Raw genomic sequence first — 19454 nt, forward strand, 5'->3', positions numbered from 1 at the left:
AACGGTATATATATTTACTTTGTCTATATCTTCTGCTTTATTATTATTAATGTAAATTATAATCTGAGTTTCTTGATTCTCTCAGCAGGGCAAATAAATTCAATTACATTTCATGGGCTTGTTTTTCTGGTTTGTGTCCTAGGCCCCCCTGTTTCCATTTGATTTTTTGTTTATGCATAACAAATATTATACTTAACGAGAAATTTTCTCTTGATTTAAAAAAAAAAAAAAAAAAAACTATCCAGATCTATCCAGCTTTAGAAAATGGAGGCAGAGAAATCCAAAGGCTTTTGTTGTTGTTGTTTGAAAAGCTGTTTTGAAAGAACAGACGCTGCAAACTGCACCTATGGCTTTAAAGTTCCCAGCCACCTGGTGCATTTAGTGGGAAACAGGAAGCTTCCCATAACCAGTTTCATGCAGAAATTGGAACTGTGGAATATTTTGTATTTGTAATAAGTTACCTGAATGTAAGATGACTGTTTTAATTTGACTTCATGCTACAAAAGTAAAACACCTTTGAATGCTCATGGTATAGAAGGAGAATCTGGTGCAAGCTTTAGGTAGAAAATGTATATATTCTATGCAAGACAGATGGCTTTTCTAACAACAAGAAGCCAAATCCCTCCTCAGAAAATGAACAAAAACTAAGCAAGAACTTCAGTACAGTATTTGTGCTATTTAGACATGCTCTATTTCTTTAGCAATTCTAGTTTAGCAGCATGTGTTTATTTTTCTTTTAGCAATTCCACCCGTTGCATACACCTAGGATTCTGCATTACTGTATATGGTGTTATATGACTACTGTGTTCAGGAGGTACTGAGTTATGCTTCTCATAAGAATTGCAACTCTGCTGTCTCTGATTTCAGCATGTTTAAATTCTCAGCCAAAATGTTGCATATACATAGCATGAATTATACAGATCTTAGACAGATTTTGGGCGCTCTGGGTCTCTACCTGGCAGAGTTCATTTCCCACCACAGACCATATAAGATCTGAAATTTTCATGGTGCTGAGCAAAGAGCAGAAGGGATACGAATCTTACCATTCGGTTTGTATGAGAAGGGGCCTGGTTGTCCTGGATGTAGTTCACTTGTCTGCAGATAAAAGGATTGTTCAAGGGAGGAGTACTGGTGAGGACCAGACAAGCACAGGGCTTGTCTTGGGCTTCCTGAGGTGCAAATCCTTAGGGAAACTACTGTGTTCAAATCAATCATACTGTGTATTATAGTCAATTAACTATTAATAATTATGTATATATTTAAATAACTATTAATTCATTAAATAACTCAGCACAGAAGGAACATCTGACCATCATTTCTTTGATGATGAAAAACCAAAATCCTCTTTTTTTTTTAACTTTCACACTTAAGAATGTATATTTTTAATACCCAACAAAGTTTTACCAAATTTTCCCATAAAATATCACAGTTCACTTGAGCCCAATCATGAGAAATTTCACTCCAAACAAATGTGTGAGGGATTTTTCTTCTGGAAAGTTATGTGCACCTGCAAATAGTGTACAACAAAAGTGGTGTTTTACTCATAGCTATAGTGTCACTCCCAGATGCAGGTGAAGTGACAGGCTGTCAGCTCACTTCACCCCAGTTACTTTTAACTTCATTAAAAGGATAGATGTTTGGCGCTGGATATCAGCTTTGTAAAGGATGTGCATTTTGTCAATATTTTGCCCTAACGCAAAGATTTTTTTCCAGTTGATAAATCCAAAAAGTATTTAGCACGAAGAACTAACAGTGATACCATTTTTATTTTACAGAAACCAAAACAGAAAGACTGGCATCCTCCAGGAGGTTTTATTCTAGGACTCTGGGCATTGATTATCATGGTTTTCTTTAAAACGTATGGAATCAAGCACATGAAATACATCTTCTAGGCTTTCTGAGCAACCAAGATGATTGCACTGACTGCAACATGGGATGAAAATTGGTGTTATCAAAGGTTCTTTATTTGAGTATTATGTCTGTTTGTAGTGACAAATAATGCTGAAACCTCACATCTAGATGCTCTTTTGATGTTGTGTCATCTGTCCTCCTTTCAGTAAAAAGCCTAACTAATGGTTATACTATTAGATAATTTTATACTTTCTCATTTAAACACATTTTAATGCTGTTTATGAGCAATTTTTCATCCTGTGTTTTCAGAGACAGCAGGAAAACCGAAGATCTCAGCTGAATCTTTAAAATGTTAAGGCTGTTTATGAGTTGTAAAAAGGAAGAATGCTTTCCCTTCCACCTCTAAGTAAATCTTTTTAAAAGTTATCCCATCACTGGAACAAAGGTCTAGACAATATGCAGAACCTTATTTAAGTAAGATGTCATTTTATCAATAAAAACTTAAGTCACTCTATAGACTTCAGGCATGACATTGAAAACTTGCTCAACAGAAACAAAAATATTGTAGAAAATATTGATTTTTTGTGTGTTAAATACAATCCTTTAGATCAGTACTTTTACCTAGGGCAATTTTGGGTTTAGGATTCTATGAGCCATTAGAATTGAAAACAAAAATATGGCCAAACAATGACCTCATTTAATCTAGTTGAAGAAAAAGCTGCCAAAATGTGTAAAAATACATTATTTAATCTTGTCTATTAGAAATCAGTAAATATCTAATAAGAACAAACCAATAGATATGTCAAAACAGAATTTAGAAGACTTAAAACAGTGCAGTTCAGAAACTCTTGAGTACAATAGTACAATTTACAATTATTTTAAATCCCTGATACCAGAGACAATTTTCCTCTATGCAAAGATGATCCAGTGTATTTAATGCATTGGAAACCCTTTCATCCAAATTGCATAGCCTTAAAAAGACAGTGTTGCAAGGTCTATGAATGGTTCTATTAATTAATGGTTAATGTATGCTAAGTGGGTTTTGTTCTTAAATTTTAGCAATATTAAGTGACAGGAGGACCAAATCTGTTCATATACAGGAACAACAAATGCCAGAGAAGAGATTTCTGAAGATGTTTTTCCTGAATACTAAATGGTTCTGCTCTGTATGTCAAATATAAAGATTAGATATACAGGAAGGGAATAGTCTATCTGACATAAATCTCTAAAAATCATTAGGAACTATTTGTATTTGTATTATTAACGTATAGATGCCTGGATCATTTTGTTGGAGAGAATACAGCATTAAAGATTGTCACATTGCATAGAACATGTACATTAGATGTTTTATCTTTGTTATTTTTAGGCTTAATTGTGGCATTTCGTCACAGCCTCGTTTTAGGGATGGTGTTGAGGTGCACTGTCCTACAGGCACAATCCCACCCCCAGCTCTGGTGAGTGCAAGTTTAGTGCTGCTTCTAGAAAGGGTCTGGTGTCTGCCAAGATACTTCTGCTGAAGGAGTGGGGAACCTTTTTTCTATCAGGGGCCATTGATCCACAGAAAAAATCAGTCATGAGCCACATACAAGTAAAAAGCAAGGGTCTGGTCCAAAGCCCATGCTGTTGACTACCCCAGTCTTTGGATCAGATGCTGTGATATGATTCTCGTCATAAATCGGCCCTACCATCCCTGATGCTGTCATGTGGCTCTTCTCTGAATTCCCCCTGGTTTGTCAGTACATTGCTGGGGGCCCAGAGCCGATTGCAGGATCCCCGACGGGGGCTCCTCCCCAGAACTGGAATGAGAGGGGCTGTCCTCTCCATGCTCCGGGGTGGGTGGCCCAGTGGCGTAGCCAGGACGGTACACTTGGGTAGGCCCTGACTTTGGCTCGGTGGGTGGGTGGGCGGAAAGGTGGAGCAGGAGGAATTGGGTCTGTCTTCCCCCTCCCTCCGCCCGGCCTTGCAGGGGGCGATAGACACTTTGGCCAGGGGTCCCCTGGAGCTCGCATCCAGCTCACATCCAGCTCCGAGAGGGGACACCGCTCTCCAGCAGCAACGGCTCCCATCCCACCACCCCACAACAGGCCTGGCTCCCCAAGCAGCAGGCCTTCCTTTTTTTGAGCATTCCTCTGCCGCCACTGGGCTGCCCGCTCGCTTGCCTGCTGCCCTCCTCCCAGTGCCAGCTTAGCCACTGGGCTAAGGCGATGTGCCCAGGAGCCCCAGCCAATTGGGGGGCCCTGGAAAAATGGGAGCCACCTGCTCCGACCCAGTGCTCCTGCCGGGGAACATGGTTGGGGCTTGGGGGCTTGCCCTGCTCTGCCCACCCGGCACTCCAGCAGGGGAGTGGGGTTGGGGTGTGGGGGGTTGCTGGAGCATGCTCCCGGACCCTGCTCCCTGGCTGGAGTGTTGGGTGGGTGGGAGAAACGGGGTGAGCTCCCAACCCTGCTCTGTGGGCCAGATGAAATTAAGCAATGGGCCAGGCCGTAGGTTCACCACCCATGTTCTTCTGGATAGTGCTAGAGACTAGCACCATCAGTGCACTAGTCCCACAGAGTCATTCTGCTCCATAAGCACAATGTTGTGCTCAGCACCTGTAACGGGCACAAGGGGAGGGGAGGAGAGCTGTAGACTTTTCCTTGCATATTTGCACATGCGTCTCCGCTATCTTGGCACTGTTTAAAAATAAAGAGATTTTCTGAGGGAAAGTGGATGGCCTGAGGAAAAAGTACTGGGAAAAAGCATTTTTCACCTCTAGAACCCTAGTTCAAATCTAGCTGTTAGTCATAGCACTTGAGACTTTTTTTTCTGAGCACTGGCGATGTGGTTTGATGTTAAATTAGAAACAAAGAGATTCCCTGCACAAAGAACCTTACGGGCTAACAACAGGGTAGACTGTGAGAAATAAGATTAAGGTTGGAGCTTGCTCTCGTTACATCATCCAACCCCCCCACCCCCTCGCACATGCCCTTTGTGGATGAGATACCAGTGAATGGCTGAGCTTGGAAAACACTGTCCTCTTCAAGTCAGAGTGGGACATGGTGTCAGGACAGCAGTAAGAAGCTTGCACTCCATGCTGTACCTGTTCTGTGGCCAAAGAGAAGGCGTATTTCTCCCTGGCGTTCAGTCCAGCACCTTTCACAAGCAGTAGATTCACTCACAATAATTATAACACTTTTAAGGAATAGGTTTTTTGTTCTAAAAATGAAATGGCATGAGAATGACAAGAATTTAAAATGAAAAGTGCAATCTATCCCTGCTATTTCTAATGCGCCTATCAATATAGTATCTATTGTAGACCCCCATTAAAAAATTGAGTCAATTAAATTTGTCCTTAAAAGACCTCTGTCTACCTATTGTTCCTCAATTCAGCTGCTGATAATTTTTTTCTTTTTTCTCTCAAATAATTATTTTTATCAAATGATAAATCAGCTTTACAGGCAGATTTGGCCACATTTTAAAAGACAGCTGAAGTGACATTAATAGAGCTTTCAGACTTGTTTCAACTGCAATTAAATTTTCTTATTCAGATTTCTTAGGCCTTATTCATTTCCCTCCATCCTTTTACTGTCTTCATCTGAGAGAAATGATAGGCGGGAGAATCAACAGAGCTGGGCTGAATTTTGAGGGGCAGGGAAGAAATCAGTGATGCTGTACTTTTGAAAAGAGAACCTGCTTGGGGAAAAGGAGGCAGTTAGGTGGGTTATTAAAACGTAATTTACGGAAGGGAAAACTCAGTAAGCATACCCTCACAGCTCATTAAACTGAAGTAAGAAAAACAATTAGAATGGAATGCAACAATCAATGCTTAATGCATTTATGGTTGAGATATTTAAAATCAGAGAATAATCATAATCATCTAGTCTGACCTGCACACCAAAGGCCACAGAACCGCACCCACCCACTCCTGTAATAGACCCCCTAACCTCTGGTTGAGTTACTGAAGTCCTTAAATCATGATTTAAAGATTTTAAGTTACAGAAAATCCACCCTTTACACTAGTTTAGACCTGCAATTGAGCTGTGTCCCATGTTGCAGAGGAAGGCAAAAAAGCCCAGGGTTTCTGCCAATCTGACCTGGGGAGAAATTCCTTGCCGACCCCAAATATGGTGATCAGTTGGACCCTGAACATTCCAGCCAGACAGCTGGAAAAGAATTCTCTCGAGTAACTCAGAGCTGTCCCCATCTAGTGTCCTATCACTGACTGTTGGGGATATTTGCTACTAGGAGTCTCAGATGGGCTACATGTCATTGTAGGCAGTTTCATCATCATCCCCTCCCTAAGCTTCTTATGTTCAGTCTTGAAACCAGTTAGTTTTTTTTGCCCCCACTGCTCCCCTTGGAAAGCTGTTCCAGACCTTTACTCCTCTAACAGTTAGAAACCTTTGTCTAATTTCAAGCCTAGAGTAAACTAGTACTAAAGTAGAGCAAGACCATTACCTCCTGTGTCTTATGTATAACATTCTTGTTAATAGACCCCAGAATGATACTAGTCTTTTTTTGCAGCTGCGTCACATTGTTGACTCATATTCAATGTGATCCACTATAACCCCCAGATCCTTTTCAGCTGTACTACCGCCTAGCCAGTTATTCCCATTTTGTAGTTAAGCATTTGATTTCCCCCTCCCCACAAGTATAATACTCTGCACTTATCTTTATTGAATTTCATCTTCTTGATTTCAGACCAATTCTTTAATTTGTCAGTCATTTTGAATTCTAATCCTGTCCTCCAAAGTGCTTGCAACCCCTCCTAGGCTGGAATCATCTGCAAATTTGACAAGCATATTCTCTATCATCCAAGTCATTAATAGAGAATATTAGATAGTATTGGACCCAGGACTGACCCCAGCAGGACCCCACTAGATACCAATTTGACAGTAGAACTATAGACTTTCAATCAGTTGTGCACCCACCTTATGATAACTTCGTCTAGACTATATTTCCCTGGTTGGCTTATGAGACGGTAATGTGGGATGGTGTCAAAAGCCTTACTAAGATTAAGATATATCATGTCTACTGCTTCCCCCTTCATCCAGTAGGCCAGTGGTTCCCAAACTTGTTCCACTGCTTGTGCAGGGAAAGCCCCTGCTGGGCCGGGCTGGTTTGTCTGCTGCATCTGCAGGTTCGGCCGATCGCAGCTCCCAGTGGCCGCGATTCGCTGCTCCAGGCCAATGGGGGCAGCACCCATTGGCCTGGAGCAGCGAACCTCGGCCACTGGGAGCCACGATCGGCCAAACCTGTGAACGCAGCAGGTAAACAAACCGGCCCAGCCCAGCAGGGGCTTTCCCTGCACAAGCGGCGGAACAAGTTTGGGGACCACTGCACTGGGCCAATACACCTGTTAAAGAAGAAAATTAGGTTATAGGTTTGTTCATGACAAATCCATGCTACCTATATCTTTTCACCTTCTTATTGTCTAGGTGCTTATGATTTGATAAATAATTTGTTTCAGCATCTTTCCAGGTATTTAAGTTTGGTTGACTGGTCTATAATTTCCTGGCTCCTCTTTGTTCCTCTTTTTAAAGACAGGTACTATGTTTAACCTTCTCCAGTCCTCTGGGATCTCACCTGTCTCCCATGAGTTCTCAAAGATAATTGCTAATGGTTCTGAGATCGCTTCAGTTAGTTCCTTAATTACTTTAGGATGATTTCATCAGGCCCTGCCAACTTGAATACATCTAATGTATCTTTAACCTGTTCCTTCCCTATTTTGGCTTGTGTTCCTTCTCTCTTGTTAACATTAATTGAGTTGAGTATCTGTTCAGTGTTAACGCTTTTAGTGAAGACTGAAGTAGCACAGGCATTAAACACCTCAGCCTTCTTGATGTCATAAGTTATTAGCTCTCCTTCCCCACTAAGTAGAGGACCTATACTTTTCTTCATCTTTCTTTGCTCCTAATTTATGGAACCTCTTCTTGCTTTTTACATCCCTTGCTAGATGTAACTCATTTTATGCCTTAGCCTTTCTGATTTTGTCCTTACATTCTTGTACTATACTTTTGTACGTCTCTTTAGCAATTTGTCCATGTTTCCACTTTTTGTAGAATTCCTTTTTGATTTTCAGGTAATTAAAGAGCTCTTGATAGAGCCAGATTAGCCTGTTACTATTCTTCCTATCTTTCTTTCACATCAGGATAATTTACTGTTGTGCCTTTAATGTTGTCTCTTTGAGAAACTGCCAGCTGTCCTGAACAAATTTATCCCTTACATTTTCTTCCCATGGGACCTGACTTACTAGTGCTCTGAGATTGTTAAAGTCTGCTTTTTTCAAAGTCCATTGTTCTTATTTTGCTGCTCTTTCTCCTTCCTTTCCTTAGAATCTATCATTTCTTGATCATTTTTACCTTTAACCTTTAAGTTTACAACCAATTCCTCCCTGTTGGTCAGAATCAAGTTTAAAGTGGCTATGTCCCTTGTTACTGCATTTCTGAAACAAAGTTGTCCCCAGAGCATTCCAAGGATTTACTGGAAATTTTGTGTTTTGCCATATTACTTTTCCAACAGACGTATGGGTAGTGAAAGTCCCCCATTACTACCAGGTCCCGTGTTTGGATATTTCTCTTATTTGTTCTAGAAATGCATCCTTCACCACTTTTTAAAACCCTATTTTTCCCCTTTTACCTTTACCCAGAGATTTTCAACTGATCTGCCTCTCACCTCTTTCTGGATCGTAGAACATGTGTCTGTATTCTTATAATGCAACACCTTCTCCTTTTTTCCCTGCCTGTCCTTCCTAAACAAGCCATACCCCTCTATAGAAATTTTCTAGTCATGTGTTTTATCCCACCAAGACTTTGTGATGCCAGTTAAGTCATAATTTAGCTTATCTACTAATACTTCCAGTTCTTTTTTATTCCCCATATTCCTTCCATTTGTGTATAGATATCTAAGACCTTGAGCAGATTCCCCCACTGATAGCCCTCTTGATGCTCCTTGCTGACTCTATGTACTTTTCTATGCCCCCTCCCCAAAAATTTAGTCCTCTATTAAGGTTGCCTTTGTTAATGTTTACCTGTGGGCTTTTGTCACCTGTCCTCTTTTAACCTAATTTAAAGCCCTCCTCACTGTGTTGTTGAGGTGATGCTCTTCCTCTTCTTGGTCAGGTGCACTCCATCTCTTCTCAACTGTTGTCCTTCCCAGAAAAACATTCCATGGTTAAAGAAGCTGAATCTCAGAACACCCATAAGTCAGCTATCTTCCTCATATGACAGTCTTTTCTTTCAAGTATTTGATTATAATTTTTGTCCTTAAGTACAGTACCACTCAGAAAAGTGACTCTAGAAATGCATCTCAGTAAGGTTCTGAGTAAATGTGCTCTGTTTACAAGTGAAATCCCCCCCTACCCCCAACTTCCACCCCTGTGAACTCAGCCTGGGATCTAAGAGTCAAACTGAATACTTTCCGTCTGTCACATCATATATGTTTTGCAGGCCAAATTATCCCTTTGTGCAATCTCAGTGATTTCTCTGAGGTTGCATATTTTAGCCCTGTATTTGGAATTTAATAAACAATTTTGATGATAATGCACACAGAATATATCCAGCTTTTTCTCCCTCTTGGGAGTATAAAACAGTAAAATCTTGTTTTAGTCACTAAAGTATGTAGCTATGAATGACTATAGATAGGGAGTAGAACTGTTGTATAAAAATAACCTTTTCAATAGACACTTTTCAGAGCAGAATTACACATTGTATGTATAATGTATGTGTGTAAACCCATGCCCACAGTGTGGCCAAGATTGCATTGCTGACCTTCTTGTCTGTAAATCCTTGACCATATAACTGTACTGATGTATTGTATCGTTTTACTATATAGTGCCTAGGATGAATTATGATGCTATAGAAATGGTAAAAACGTTTTTAAAAACCTGAATAATCATCACTCTAAAATCAGCATCTTTATTTCAACATCTTCACTTCTTTAGGATTATTTATTCAAGCGTATTGCCATCATTTGACTAAAGGTATGGTAGCTTTTCCATATGTACACAGCCAGGTATGCTGCCTAAATGTCTGTGTACCTTGATTCATGGCCGTGGCTTTACCTTTACTGAGGAAAAACGATATCCTGAATGTATGTGCAGTACTTGGTTTTCCTGGGCATGCCCAAATGATTACACAAATGTGTGACTCCAGATTGGCAGAAAAGGCTGCAAAATAGAGATAAACAAGCAAACCTACCTAAGCCCTGGGGCAGAAAGTCCTGGCAGCTATGAAAATAGGAGGGTTCAATTCACCATACAAGCCAATCCTTATTTTCCCAGGTTATCTTATTACCTACCAGGAAGCTCTGTCTTCCTGACATGATGAAGGAATATAGGTAAACCAAAGCTACTGCTATCCCTACTATCACCAGTAATGCCACCCACTTTTGTTCAGAGACCTGCCCCTCGGATTAAAGACCAACCACCATCAGATTATGGTAATGGTGGTGCTGACACCTGTTCTGCAGGGAGGACATATGCCCCGTCTCCAAACTGCAGCGACGTTGATAGACCACTCTTATCCCTATGTAAACAGCCTTACCTGGATCTTTGCTCTTTGGGACCAGAGACTACAGGTCATGCTAAACTGTAAGCTTAGCTGGCATCCTCCGTTTTATCACTTGCTCTTCAGCCAGGTCTGGAGCCTAAAACTAAAGATAACAGAGCTGACATCACAAAATTGCATGCAATTGGGTAAAGCAGGCCAGGACACTTGTAAGAAAAACTCTTATTCCTAATGGTTGGTGGACAGTGCAGCAAATAAAACAACACCATCATTGTTGACCCCTTTCCAAGCCCTGTTTGCCATGAGGTGTTTGATGGCACCTCCTTGAAATGTTTAGGGTCAGAAACTCCAACCTGGCTAATTGAGCGGCCAGGACTATTGGACTGATTTTTGTCTTGTTTCACCCACTGCAGTAGCCTGATAACAGCCGAGGAACCAGATAATTTCCACAGTGCTGGATAATTGCATATGAGCTACCAGCGTTTTCCCTCGGTTTGTGTATTTGGACTCAGCAGATCACATCTCATGCCCTGATGCCTCTTCAAGCAAGGCTCCACTGGGGATAAAACAAAGCTGGATTGGAAACAGTATTGCCTGCTTATGGGCCCAGTAGGTGACACTAGGACTGAGGATTCAAATACCGTAAGGAAGAGTGACATGGTACTAGGCCAACAAGCTGTGGGGAAAAAAAGCCCAAAAGGTGAGAGCAGCGAGCAAGTTCAAACATGTGTTGATAGTGTGGGGAGACAGGCTGCTAACCTACATGGTTGAGGGGGTTGGAATGCGTCATGGCCAAAGGAGGGCGTAAGTAATCGCTGAAGCTGATTCTCTCACGCTGGCAGCCTCGCTAGGCCTGCTGTTTTGGCAGTCCTGATCCCAAAAGAATATGATCAAAACCTTCCAAAAGATTGACTCAAACTGGTATTGCATTTCACCTCCCTGTGATGGAGTCCGCTGCCATGGAAGTAGGGAATGAAAGGTTTTCCTCCAAGGGCTGAACTGAATTGCCTAGCATGGCAGGCGTTTGTTACTGAGACCCTATAGCCCGTCTTTCAGGTGAATGCAGGTGTCCTATGGGTTTCGAGTATGGTCACTAATGTAAAATTAACATGCTTACATCGCATATAGCACTGGTTTTTTATTTTTAGATTAAAAGTATAAAACCAGAGCCAGATAATCCTCTGCTGCAGAATGGGGCCAGTAGGAACATCCCCTTTCTTCCCGAGGTAGCAAAGAGGTTCATTCACCGAAGCTACTCCAGAGCCACAGGGTCTTCTACACTAACACCCTATACTGCCACAGCAGTACCAAGTCCCACTTTCTCTGAATGTTGGCTTCCAGCTGTGCCTATGTCACATAGCTATGACTTAATCAAATTTTATCGAACTTTCCAAATGAATTCACTTTTGAGGACAGGCACGAGAAGTTTCACCCGAAAGGGTAATTTCTCCAGAAAGTTATAAGCTACAGAAAATAGGAGTGTATACAATGAAAGTGTCTCCTCAACCATAATTTTAGCACTGCTATACAATAAAGAGCATAATAGCGTTTTTTTAACAGTGGTGAAAGACAAAGTGAAAAAGAACAGGTAGATGTTTGTCTTAGAAAATAATGTCCTCTGCTATTTGCACCTAATTAGCTCTGGTTTGCATTTGTCTGCAAACTTTTAAAAATAGTGCACTGTAAGTCATACATTTTGAAAGCCTTTGTGCTTAAATATGAACAACTTTTATATCCTAAATAATATGCTACCAAAGTAACAGTGTTTCATAGCACCTGTTTCACTTGCAAATTCCTCAAAATTAGAGTTTAGAGTCTTTTGCTTTTTGTTTTTTTCCTAAAATGGATTTCTGTTGCATCTAAATGGTTAAACTGGCATGTGCCTTTCAAGTTTTGTTTTTTTAACACAGGTACATTTATATATTAAATTTCTCTCCACCCAATCTCTCCCTATACTATTATATATAATATATATATTTAAATGTATGTATTTGAGGGACACTGACTTGTCTATGCTAGAAAGGGTTTGTTGATATAGCCTAGTGGAGATGCAGTTTGCATTAGCAAAAAACTGGTTTTATTTTTTTTTTTTTTTTGCCAATATAGCTTATACCAGTTCCCTGAACTCTAAATAAACTATGCTTCCAAAAGGATTTTTTTGGCTGGAATAACTGTGTCTACACTAGGGCTGTTTCTGGCATAGCTGTGTCAGGTGTGTGTGTGTGGAGGAGGAGATTTTTTTCATACTCCTAACTGACATTACTATGCCAGAAAACTTTTAAGGGTAGGTCAGTCAGCTGAGCTTTATATTCTGTTGGGAAGAGTCATTTCCTCTCTGATATGTCATCTTTTTTCCTTTTTCTAAAACTGTTTGAAAATAGCAACTGTTTCTTCTCCTATCACCAAATGGTTACTGGCATAATACTGCCATGTATTTACTGTTTGCTCAGGCTCATAGCACTGGGGGTAGGCAGGGCTTTAAAGAAGATAGTTCTATTGTACACAGCCACCATTTCAGGGTGCTTGGGAAGAAGAGTGACTCACGTAGCAACATCAAACAGTTTTATTTTTTAATTAAAAGTATAAAACCAAAGCCAGATTGTCCCCTGCTGCAGAAAGGGGCTTTAGCCCCATTCTCCTTCCCTGCGGAAGCAGCAGAGGTTCATTCACCCAAGCTACATTAGAGGCACAGGTTCTTCTGCCTATACTGCCACAGCAGCACCAAATTCCCAGCTACCTCATAACCTGTCTCTATTAGGAATCCCTTGCTCACAGGTACCCTCCGATTCTCCTTAAATGAGGGTTCCAGGCATGAACTTTCCTGCATGACCTACTTAGCAAGATAGGAATTGTTCCAGGATCCTGTCTTTGAGAGTGGCCACTACTAGCTGATTCAGAGAAGGGGCCAGAAACATAGACCCTAACTCTGCAGTGGACAATTATGGAATAACCAACCCCTGTGGAACGTGTTGTACTAATGTTAATTAAGGTGAATTTCCTTTGTAGAGAGACGGTTGCCTAGTGAGCAGAGAGCTAGACTGGGACTTGAAAGACCCAGTTTCTGTTCTCAGCTCTGGCCTGTTGGGTGAGCTTGGGCAAATTATTTCATCTCTTGGTGTTTCCCCATTTTTACGATGTGGAAAATGATACTGTCTTCCTTTGTAAAGCATTTTGAGATCTAAAGTTGACAAAGTGCTAAATGATTATTAGTTATTCTTGTAGGAAGAGTTGGTATCCTATTTAATGTAGCTGTAGGAGGTCTTATTACTTGTTAGTTTGTAATTTTTGTGGTAAGGAGTTGCACAGGTTACATTTGCAACATGTAATACAGTACTTCCTTTATGGTTTAGATTGTATTGTCTTCAGGTTTCACTGAATAGCCCTATGCTCTTGTACTGGGTAAATAGGAGGATCCAATTTATCTTTGCTATACAATTTCTTATTTTGTATTTGTATTGTTACCTTCCCTCTGCTTTCACTGGTTTAAACTAAGTAGGCCTGATCTTGGCATTCTCTCATCATACAGAAGCATTTCCATGCCTGTGTTTTTGTAGCCCATTTATGTACCCCTCCTATTTTCTGCATTATCACTGTTATGATGGAATAAGTAGGAATTAGAAGATTCCAGGTGAGGTCATAGCATTGCTTTACATGAAGGATGATCATAAAGGAGATACAGTAAGGGCCCGAAAAATAAAATACAGCAATCCTCTGAATACTGGTAACCATATATACCAGTTATCTCAGTATCTGCATGTAAGAAGGTGGCATTTCTTTCCCATAACATGCTATCCACACACATTAGATAGGGTCCAAGCCCTGAGTGCAACCACTGTGGGAGGTGAGGAAAATATATCCCCTTGACTTTTTCTTTATTACCCCCTGGGGGTTTGCCTTTATAACAACAGCAAAACCTAAAACAACTCAGCCTTCAGGTTCTCCTGCACTTGGCTTCTCGTAGTGTTTTCCCTACAGAACTTGCAGTTGTCAGCAGGATCTCAGGTTGTACTCTCCTAAGGGATATGGCACAACAGCTGCACTACAGATGTGGTCAGATGCACCGTCATCCAGAGCTTCCCTTGGAGCACTGAGACTCCACTTTGCAAGCGCTGGCTGGCCCTTTATATTCACTTTTCCTCTGTTACTTTACATGTGTTAAAGAAACATTTTTGAAGGACCTCGTGATGGGAACCAATATTTTGTGCTGTAAGTGGGACCATTTCCCAATCTCGTCATGTTTATATTGTTCTGCCCCAGCTCAGTGGAGGTCTCCCCATCGTATTGATTTTTCTAGTTCTTTTATATTTCCTACACATTTTTAAAGGAGTTTGTTACTCCAGAGAGTTTTCCCTGGACGGTATGACATTTGACATATATGCTACCTACACTGCTCTGCTCTGTAACAGACAGCTGTTAATTCAAATCCATTTGAATTTTACTTCCTTTCAGTAAAGATTCAGAAGCTGATTCCTGGAATATTCCATTTTTTTAGTGACAATTACACTCTACTTCTGTTTAACTGTGTTTTTTACCTGTTACCGTTTCTTGTCCTTCAGCTATGATGTTTAATTGAAATAGAAATAGGACTCATTATATCTAATTAAATATTTAACTTCCATCAGCTGGGGGTGATAATCATATTTTTTTCCTAAGTATCATTGGTGAAGGGTGCTGTATGCAATATGCAGCATTACTGAATTTAAAATGCAAGAGTTGTGTAAAATATTCACAAAGAAACCCCCTATAACTACCTATAAGACTACCTTAGCTGCTCCGATTCTATGGCGATGAGTGCCATATAAATGTCTGGCAGCTATAATTAGCTTATGTCAGGGAGCCAAAGAAACAGAACAAAGATTATTTAGAAAACTTCCCTACTTACTACTGTTTTCTCCAGAACTGCAGGAATTACTATCCTTACAGTTAGGTCAGGATCTAGCGCCACAGTTCTCATTTGCTTGCTTCATCTTCTGTACGTCATTCTGAACGTTTTCCTGGAGCTCCTAAGCCTCACCGTCCTCACACCTTACTTGAGTAAAATGATTACTGAATAGAAAGATTGCCTGAGAAGGGACTGCAGATTAAACTCAAATTATTTAATTTAATTGTTCTTGGGTGGATATTTACTGTATTTAGTATATTGTGAAATGAGGGATCTTTTTTGTGTACAGGTCATTTGAAATGACTGATGCGGTTTGTGACGTGATGGTTCTTGACACGAATGCTTAGAGCATGGACTAGTCAACAGGAGGCCTGAGTTCTATTCTCAAGTGTGGTGCTAATTTGTCACATGACTTTAAGCCAGGTTACCAAAATGAAACCTATGGGAATTAGGTGCCTAAATACCTTTGAGGATCTGGAGTTTAACCTCTGTATCTCAATTTCCACATCTGTAATAATGGTTATAAATAGTACTTATCCATCTTTATAAAGTGGTCTAAAAATCCCAGGATCAAAGGTTCTTTGAAGTGCACACTATTATTATTTTATAGCATAATGCTTTTAGCTGGACATCTTTGTGCTAAAAAAACAGAAACCAAAAGCAGTATTTTTCTAGAGTTGCAGAGATATTTCCTTTGTCATATTCAATTCCAGTTGCACATGTCACGCTAGAGTTATAGTTCTTAAAGCTGAAAAACAACCACTGTAGTGAAGCTGGCCAGAGAAGAAAAGGTATGTTAGACATTCAAGTTTAAGATTAAGTAGATCTTAAAATTACTGATGTCTGTAAATACTGTTTTACAATGCTTTTTTAATATCAGAGGTGATACACACTGAAGCTAATGAGTCAATACAATCACAGTGACAGGTCTAGAATGACAGCACAAAGCAGATAGGGACAGTGGTGCGTATCAAGTCTGGCAGCCTTTACCATTACCAATCCTTAGTTTAAGATATGTTTTTCACTATACTCTAAAGCCCCACTCCAGGCTGGAATGTAGCATACAGTTACAACTCTTCAAAATGTAGAAAAAAAGCAGTTTGGACATCTGTAATAGTACTAAAGCATTTTAAAAAATTAATGACTTCGCTAGATTTTATTTTGTATTCCGGTAATTTTTGCTGTGTGGACCAGTGGGGAAAAAATTAAAAACAATTTATTTCCCTATAAATATCCAGTCCCTTTTGGAATCTTGCTAAGGTCTTGGCCTCATCCCCATCCTGTGGCAGTGAGTTCTAATTACACATTGTCTGAAAAAGTATATCCTTAGAAATGTTTGTCTTAATCTCTGAAGCATCCTTAGGAAATACTTCTACATTCTGCTTAATTAGATGGGGGAACTCAAACCCAGATCCTTAAAAGTACTGATCAGCGTTCCAATGCCTAAGCCTTAGTTGCTGCTGCCCACAGGAATTTTCAGCCCCAACATTGGCACTTAGGCTCCCCATATAATACAGCAGAGATTTAGGGGCTTGATCCACAAACTGTGGCATCTAAGTCCAACATTTAGACACCATGGACAGGCTTAAAACCACCACTCAGTTGCCATCTAACCCTGTGGGCACCTAAATTTCACCAGTTAGACAGGTTCAAAGCTGCCTAAGTGCTGATGCTGTTCCAGAGCTGCTGAGTTGCCCATACCCTTGTTCACATATAAGCCCTGTCCTTGGCTTTTCCTATTGGCTCAGCTTGCTGGCTGCTGTGAATCCCACTTTTAAGTGCCCAACTCTTCCTATGCTTTGCATAGGGAGCCTGGATGCCTAATTCAAGGCTAAGGATTTTATTAGGCCTTAGCAGGGTGACTAAAATTAGACCTTGCAGTGCTGAGCTAAAAACCTCCTTTGTGGAGCTAATGCCTCGTGGGCACATATATTTCTATTGGTAAAGTCTGAGATGCTCACGTTTCTACTAGTGGGCATGCACACAGCTGCTTCAGTCCTGACACCACCAAGTGACTTGCTGCCTAACTCATGGGCCTTGGTGGGATTCACAGCCCCAACCAATCTCACCTGTGTGGCCCGACTCAGTAGTTAGGATGCTTTATGACAGTGGTGTACAAACTGGTGTGTGCGCCTTCGGAGGGAGGGAGGGGGAAAGAAACGCAAGAGGTTCTCGGGGAGGGGGTTGGGGGGGGTGCATGAAGAAACTGTGATGCTGTGGGCCCCACAAGACCCACTGCTGTAATAGCAGGCGTGGGATAAAAATAGTCTGTAATGTGGGATGGGAGTGGGATTAAAAACATAGACCTCCTGCACCACAAACACCATCAGTGCCCCCCCGCTACCCTACCCTAGCCAGCAGTAAGTCGTGACAATGCCTCCCTTACTGCTTCAGCCATCCCACCCTGTGGTACCCACGCCCACTATTATGGCAGGGGGATCCCAGTCCTGCTGCAGGCTAGAGCCCTTGCCCCCCCCCAAAAAGAAAAAAGTTTCAGATTACAAGTCATGTGGGGGCAGGGGACAGAGGCATGACAAATGCTGTGAATGGCAAGGGTGGCTGTGACCGGAAGACTTTGCTGCCTTATGGCATGCCTCTTATGGGATTGCCTCTGCCTCCCTCCCTCCCTTATAGCCCCTAGGAAGTGTGGGAGCAGGGACTGGAATCTGGGTTGATCCCAGATGTGTGCCCTACCCACTGGCCTATAGCGATTCATTTTCTCTCGCTCTCTCTCCCCCCCCTCCTTTATTATACACAGTGGAACAGCAGCAACAGGAGAGATCAAGACCCTCTTTCCCTCCCCCAGCCCCCAAGTACCCCAAGCTTAGGGCATTCTCCTGGGAGGATCTGTGTTCAAGTGGCTGGTCCACATGGCGTGGAGATTTGGCTCTCACCTTCTAGGTAAATGCTCTTGCCCCTAGGATTTTGGTTAAAAGCAGACCCCCCCCCAAAAAAAAGCCAGGAGTGGGTTCATGGCTGAGAATGCCAAGTGCAGAGAGGCACTGTTCACTGCTCCAGACTGGTGCCTAACTCCCCAAACCTCGTGCTGCCAGGGAGTGGAGGAAGGAGTGACAGATCTGGAGTCCTGGTCCCCTGAAAAAAAATCCCCCACCACGGCCCCAGGTCTGAAGGCATTTCTGACCTCAGGTGACTGCAGGGAAGGAAAGAGGCAGAGTGGAGGGGGTGGAATAAGGTGGGGGAGGGGATCCATGCTCCAGCACCCCCTCCCACCTGGCTAGGGTCATAGGGAGTGGAGGTGAGTGCTCAGTCCTGTGGCCCTGACCAGGCGCTCAGTGCTTCTCCACCACCCAGTGGCCCTGACTGAGCTGGGGGGGGCGGGGCTGGGCCCAGACCTCCTTCCCCCTGCCACAGGGAGAGGCAGAGAGCACAGAGTGGGGAGGGGCCCTTGGCTAGAAAAGGCATACGGGGGATAGCCTCCCCTAGGGGAAGCTCCATCCACTGCCTATGGGCAGAGATAAGACTACACCCCTCACCTCAGCATTTCCTAGGGGCTTGGCTAGGTGGCTAGCTTGTTGGCATCTGAGACTTCAGGGCAGGAGTGGGCAAACTTTTTGGCCTGAGGGCCACATCGGGGCTCCAAAACCGTATGGAGGGCCAGGTAGGGAAGGCTGTGCCAAATAGTCTGCCCCCCACCGATCCAACCCCCCCCCCATTGTCCCCTGACTGCCCCCCCCTCCTGGGACCCCTACCCCCTAAACCCGCCCCCCGGTATCCCATCCCCTATCCACACTCCTGCCCCCTGACATCCGCCCCTCCCCCCCAATCACCCCCTGCTCCCCAACAGCTCCTTACCCCCCGCTCCCCGCCCTCTTACCATGCCACTCAGAGCACCAGGCCTGGCCACACCACGGGGCAGGCTGGCAGGTCTTGCAGCCGCGCTGCCCGGCAGGAGCTCGCAGCCCAGAGTACTGGCGGCACAGCGAGCTGAGGCTGTGGGGGAGGGGGGAACAGTCTCCCCAGCTGGAGGCTCAAGGGCCAGGCAGGACGGCCCCCCGGGGCAGTAGTTTGCCAACCTCTGACCTAGAAGCTGCAGGGAGTTGTGGTAAGTGCCCCGTGGATCCCGCACCCCAACCCCTCACCCCTGGTCCCCTCCCCCACCCACACTCCCTCCCAACACCCCAACCCCAGCCCTGAGGCCCCTCCTGTACCACAAACCCCCTCAACCTTGCCCCCTGCCACCACAGCCCCCTCCTACACCCAAACTGCCTCCCAGA

At 42.8% G+C, this 19454-nt stretch overlaps 2 protein-coding genes across 3 annotated transcripts in view; one reads left to right on the plus strand and one right to left on the minus strand.

Annotated features, from left to right (window-relative positions):
• PIGK (phosphatidylinositol glycan anchor biosynthesis class K) overlaps positions 1 to 3187 on the plus strand; it is a 128960-nt gene extending 125773 nt beyond the window's left edge. The window contains exon 12 of one of the 2 annotated variants that reach the window (XR_014712729.1): positions 1776 to 1903. Coding sequence is in view for 1 of the 2 variants with exons in the window: in XM_084637179.1 (XP_084493305.1) it covers positions 1776 to 1892 (117 nt within the window). In the remaining variant the exon portion in view is untranslated. Of the gene's footprint in view, positions 1 to 1775 lie in introns of both variants that reach the window. The other variant, XM_084637179.1, reaches the window with a different exon arrangement.
• Positions 3188 to 10398: 7211 nt separating this feature from the next.
• The window catches only part of ST6GALNAC5 (ST6 N-acetylgalactosaminide alpha-2,6-sialyltransferase 5), a 103121-nt gene continuing 94065 nt past the window's right edge, over positions 10399 to 19454 (minus strand). The window contains exon 5 of the mRNA XM_084637181.1: positions 10399 to 10482. Within this exon, the coding sequence (XP_084493307.1) occupies positions 10449 to 10482 (34 nt within the window). The 3' untranslated portion in view covers positions 10399 to 10448. The remainder of the gene's footprint in view (positions 10483 to 19454) is intronic.

This window comes from Lepidochelys olivacea, assembly GCF_965140295.1.
Source record: "Lepidochelys olivacea isolate rLepOli2 genome assembly, chromosome: 8".
NCBI classification, from domain to species: Eukaryota; Metazoa; Chordata; order Testudines; family Cheloniidae; genus Lepidochelys; species Lepidochelys olivacea.